Source organism: Corapipo altera, unplaced genomic scaffold (assembly GCF_003945725.1).
Source record: "Corapipo altera isolate COAL_440 unplaced genomic scaffold, ASM394572v1 96, whole genome shotgun sequence".
NCBI lineage: Eukaryota > Metazoa > Chordata > Aves > Passeriformes > Pipridae > Corapipo > Corapipo altera.
This window is the reverse complement of record NW_020884962.1, coordinates 13,557-19,084: the sequence shown is the minus strand read 5'-3', so window position 1 is coordinate 19,084 and position 5,528 is coordinate 13,557. Positions and strand designations below refer to the sequence as shown.

At 57.2% G+C, this 5,528-nt stretch overlaps 1 protein-coding gene across 1 annotated transcript in view; it reads left to right on the top strand.

Annotated features, from left to right (window-relative positions):
• Positions 1–5,528, top strand: part of LOC113957184 (fibrillin-2-like) — a 99,959-nt gene that overhangs the window by 84,399 nt on the left and 10,032 nt on the right. The window contains 9 exon segments of the mRNA XM_027664404.1: positions 737–862; positions 1,805–1,921; positions 2,096–2,224; positions 2,664–2,746; positions 2,748–2,784; positions 3,644–3,769; positions 3,853–4,005; positions 4,872–4,937; positions 5,230–5,355. Coding sequence (XP_027520205.1) covers positions 737–862; positions 1,805–1,921; positions 2,096–2,224; positions 2,664–2,746; positions 2,748–2,784; positions 3,644–3,769; positions 3,853–4,005; positions 4,872–4,937; positions 5,230–5,355 — 963 coding nt within the window.

Below are 5,528 nucleotides of genomic sequence, written 5' to 3'. Positions count from 1 at the left end.
ATATCCAACCCTTTTCTAATATCCAACCCTTTTCTAATATCCAACCTTTTTCTAATATCCAACCCAACCCTGCCCTGACACAACTCCAGGTCATTCCCTGGAGTCCCCACAGTGCTGCCCCTCCTCTTCCTCTCATGGGGAAGTTCTACCTGCCCTGAGCTCTCCCCTCAGTCTCCTCTTCTCCAGCTGAACCCACCAAGTGCCCTCAGTGTCCTCACACTTCAAATCAAGGCCCTTCCCCATATTCCCTCTTTTGGATACTCTCTAAGAGCTTCAGATCTTTCTTGCAGTGCCCAAAACTGCCACAATATTCCAGGTGAGGCCTCCCCAGTGCAGAGCAGAGCGGGACAACCCCCTCCCTCACCCAGCTGGTGACTCTTTGCCTGGCACACGAAGGACATGCCAGTGCCCTGCTGCTCTTTTGTCACTCCCTGGGCACTCTGACCTGGCTGTGCTGTGGTTATGGCACATCTGGACTTCTTGGTGCAATTCCCAAGGATTCTGGGCTCCTGAGGGATGAGAAAAGGTCACTGTGAAGTGCAACTCGGGTCACATTTTCCAATTACACGGAGTTTTGGTTTTTTGAGTGCGTAAATCTTGTGGGTTCGTGTGCAGGGCCAGGAGCTGGACCCAACAATCCTGGTGGCTCCCTTCCAACTGGGCATGTTCTGTGACTCTGCTCTTCCCATCTGGTTCCTCCTTTTTGCTCACCAGTGCCCACTTGGCTCCGTTTTAGGTCGCAACGAGTGCCAGGAGATCCCCAACGTGTGCAGCCACGGGGACTGCGTGGACACCGAGGGCAGCTACGTCTGCATCTGCCACAACGGCTTCAAGGCCACGGGGGAGCAGACCATGTGCATGGGTCAGTGTGGGGCCACAGGCCATGTTTGTGGGTCAGTGTGGGGTCACAGTCCATGTGCGTGGGTCAGTGTGGGGCCACAGGCCATGTTTGTGGGTCAGTGTGGGGTCACAGTCCATGTGCGTGGGTCAGTGTGGGGCCACAGGCCATGTTTGTGGGTCAGTGTGGGGCCACAGACCATGTACATGGGTCAGTGTGGGGCCACAGACCATGTTTGTGGGTCAGTTTGGGGTCACATCCGTGTGTGTGGGTCAGTGTGGGGCCACAGACCATGTGCAGGGGTCAGTGTGGGGCCAGAGTCTGTGTGCATTGTCAGTGTGGGGCCACAGACCATGTATGTGGGTCAGTGTGGGGCCATACACCATGTGCAGGGATCAGTGTGGGGTCAGAATCCATATTTGTGGGTCAGTGTAGGGCCAGAGTCCATGTGCATGGTCAGTGTGGGGCCATAGACTGTGTTCCTGGGTCAGTGTGGGGCCAGAATCCATATTTGTGGGTAAATGTGGGACCAGAGTCCATGCCCATGGGTCACTGTGTGGCCACAGACTGTGTTCCTGGGTCAGTGTGGTGCCACAAACCATGTTCCTGGGTCACTGTGAGACCACACACCATGTCCATGGTCACTGTGGTGCCACAGCCCATGCCCATGGGTCACTGTGTGGCCACAGACCGTGTTCCTAGGTCACTGTGTGACCACAGACCGTGTTCCTGGGTCAGTGTGGTGCCACACACCATGTCCATGGGTCAGTGTGGTGCCGCAGTCCATGTGGGAATCAGCCATGAGGAAGGATGGGAGCTCTCTCTGACACTTTGCTGAGCGGTGCCAAGCACAGCCAAGGGCTCCAGCGTCCTCTCAGGCTACCCCTGGTGCTGTGCAGCCCCTGGCCACTGCCTGCACACCCAGGAATGTCCCCTCACCCGTCCCCTGTGACCTTCTCCCCGCAGACATCGACGAGTGCGACCGCCAGCCCTGCGGGAACGGGACCTGCAAGAACACAGTCGGCTCCTACAACTGCCTCTGCTTCCCTGGCTTTGAGCTCACACACAACAACGACTGCATGGGTGAGTTCCCTGGAATGCTGAGTCCAGGGATTGCTGGAATGTGCCACGTGGTCACGCTGGGGGTCAGCGGCGGCCGGAGCGGGGGCTGTACGTGCCGGAGGCGCAGGGCTGGTGGGGGTGACACTCTCATGCTCTGCATCTCTTCCTGTTTTGCTTGTCCTCTCCCTCCCACAGACATTGATGAGTGTTCATCCCTGGTGGGGCAGGTGTGTCGGAACGGCCAGTGCATCAACAGCGTCGGCTCCTTCCAGTGCCTGTGCCAGGAGGGGTACGACCGGACCCCTGACGGGAAGAACTGTGTGGGTGAGTGTCTGGGCAGCAGTGGGGGGAGCTGCTGCTGGGAGATGTGGTGCCCAGGCTGGGCCCATCCCAACCAGCTGAGCAGTGGATTCTCCAGAACCACTCACAGATCCTTTGCCACAAGTCCCGAGTCCTCTGGAACCAAAGCCTGGTTCATCTGAGTGCCCCTGGAGAGCTGGGCTGAGTCCCTCTCTGCCTTCATCTCCCCTCCAGCAAGGCAGGGAACAGTCAAACCTGCACCTTTCCATGTGCACTGAGGAGAAATGCTCTGTCCATGCCCCTAAAACCTGCAGAGCTGTACCAGGGATGCCCTGGGAACCATCCTGGGAAATGTCTTAACCTGCTTCCCTCAGACCTTTTGGGCTCAGCGGGGCCTTGGGTGCAAGAGGGTCCTCTGAGGTGGGCACAGACCCCATCACGGGGTGTTTCTCTTCCTCCTCAGACATCAACGAGTGTGTGAGCCTGCCTGGCACCTGCTCCCCGGGCACCTGCCAGAACCTGGAGGGCTCCTTCCGCTGCATCTGCCCCCCCGGGCTACGAGGTGCAGAACGACAACTGCATCGGTAATGTGGGGCCTCTGCCCCCTCTTGAACCATTCCCACAACAGCCCTGTTCTCCCTGGGTGGGTTGGGGCATCTCTGGGGCATCAGCAGGATGGTGCATCACCACCCCCAAACACCTTCTTGCAAGGCAAGACCTGCTCCCGTGGCAGAGAAGGCTCAGGGGGTTCTCTGTGCCCATTTTCACTGCCTCTTTTTCTTTAAGGGAGGGTTAAAGGTTGGGGACATGGTGATGTCCTGCAGGTATCAGAGCTCCCAGACATCACCTTCATCTTGTCTTCCTGAGTAAAGGAGTGACCTTTGGTTGCTCCGTGTTGTCATTGAATAATTTTCTGGGGTTGGGGACAGGGTGATGTCCTGATGTCCTGCAGGTATCAGAGCTCCCAGACATCTCCTTCACAGGTGGAGGTGGGAGAAGAAGAGGAGGCCCAAGGGTTTTGCTCAAGGCATTTTCATTGCCTCATTTTCTCTGAGGGTTGGGGGTAAGGTTGATGTCCTGCAGGTATCAGAGCTCCCAGACATCACCTTCATCTTATTTTCATGAGGAAAGGAGTGACCTTTGGTTGCTCTGTGTGTCGTTGCCTCGTTTTCTCTGAGGGAGGGTTAGAAGTTGGGGACAGGGTGATATCCTGCAGGTATCAGAGCTCCCAGACATCTCCTTCACAGATAGAGGTGGGAGAAGAAGAAGAGGAGGCTCAAGGGTTTTGCTGTGCCCATTTTCACTGCCTCATTTTCTCTGAGGGAGGGTTAAAGGTTGGGGACGTGGCGATGAGGCATCAGAGTTCCCAGACATCACCTTCACCATGTTTTCTTGAGGAAAGGAGTGACCTTTGGCTGCTCTGTGTGTCCCTGCTCCTCCCAGATATCAACGAGTGCGAAGAGGAGCCCAACATCTGCCTTTTTGGGACGTGCACCAACACCCCTGGCAGCTTCCAGTGCGTCTGTCCCCCGGGCTTTGTGCTGTCTGACAACGGCCGGCGCTGCTTTGGTGAGTGCAGCTGCTCGTGGTGGGGAGGGAGCAGAACCTCCTGGACCTCTGTGTGACCTTGGAATTCTCCCATCCTCCCGCAGACACTCGCCAGAGCTTCTGCTTCACCCGCTTCGACAACGGGAAGTGCTCTGTCCCCAAGGCCTTCAACACCACCAAGGCTCGGTGCTGCTGCAGCAAGATGCCAGGGGAGGGCTGGGGAGATCCCTGCGAGCTGTGCCCTCAGGAAGGGAATGGTAGGAAGGCTGGGACCTGGCTCTGCGTGTGGGGAAAGGCAGGGAAGGCAGCCAGCAAGGCAAGGCGTCCAGCAAAGGGGGTTTGTCCATGCCTGGAGAACTGGGAGCTCGTCCTGGGGCTGCAGAATTCCCTGGGGCTGCAGAATTCCGTGGGGCTGCAGAATTCCCTGGGGCTGCAGGGAATAACCAGGGAGGTTATTTCTGCTTTGGATCTGCTCTTGGTGTTCTCCGAGGCTTTAGATGAGGCAAAAGCATCTCAGGGATCTCACAGAACGCTCTGAGTTGGAAGGGACCCACAAGGATCATCAAGTCCAACTCTTCAGTGAATGGTCCACCCAAGGGTCAAACCCAGAACCTTGGTGTTACCTCAGGGCCTCCACAACTCTCTCCACAACTACCTGGAGCTCTCTACAACTGCCTGAAAGGAGGTTGTAGCCAAGTGGGGGTCAGGCTCTTCTCCCAGGTAACAAGCGACAGGACAAGAAGAAACAACCTTGAGTTGTGCCAGGGAGGGTTTAGGTTGAACATTAGGAGAAGTTTCTTCACTGAAAGGGTGGTCAAGCACTGTCAGAGTCTGCCCAGGGCAGTGCTGGAGTCCCCATCCCTGGGATGTGGCACCTGGAGACGTGGTTTAGTGGTGAACACGGTGGTGTTGGGTTAATGGCTGGAGTCCATGACATTAGAGGGCTCTCCAACCTTCATGATTCCATGATTCCACACCCGAAGCAGGCACGTGTTTTTCCCAGCCAGATGGGGTTTTGGGGGTTCTCAAGCTCCCATCGTGCTCTAGAAGCCTCCAAAGCCCATTTCAGCTGCTGTGAGTGGAATCCCTTGTGAGCAGATCTCACTTTCCTGCTTCTCTCCAGTTGCCTTCCAGGAGCTGTGTCCGTACGGCCACGGAGCCATCCCAGGCCCAGGTGACACCCGAGAAGGTGAGCTTGGCTCTAGGGATGACAAGAAATTTTGGGTTGGGGGGGGGAGTTGCTGCCTAAAAACAGCCAGACTTGGGCTCCCGGAGAGCGGGGTTGGATCCCAGAGGCAGGGAAGGGGTGGAAGGAATAGGACTGGGGGGCTCTCCCAAGCTCAACTGCTCACCAAAGGTTCAGCCCTCAGATCTGGAAAGGGAGAATCTGAAGGTCCAGGGATCACCTGGGTGTCTCATGTCGGTCCTGAGAGGGCTGTTTGTGGCTGTGGGAGGTTTCACCCTCGTGGTTTCCCTGACAGATGTCAATGAGTGCTCGGAGAACCTGGGGGTCTGCATCAACGGGGCCTGCATCAACACCGACGGCTCCTTCCGCTGCGAGTGCCCCTTCGGATACAACCTGGACTACACGGGGGTCAACTGCGTGGGTGAGGGTCTGCCCAGGGCTCTGGGGGTCAGGGGTGCCTGGGAGAGGGTCTGTGTGGTGCATGAGGGTCTGTGAGGGTCTGTGTGGCTGAGGGTCTGAGTGGTGAGTGAGGGTCTGTATGGGTGAGGTCTGTGTGGTGGGTGGGGGTCTGTGAGGGTCTGTGTGGTGGGTGAG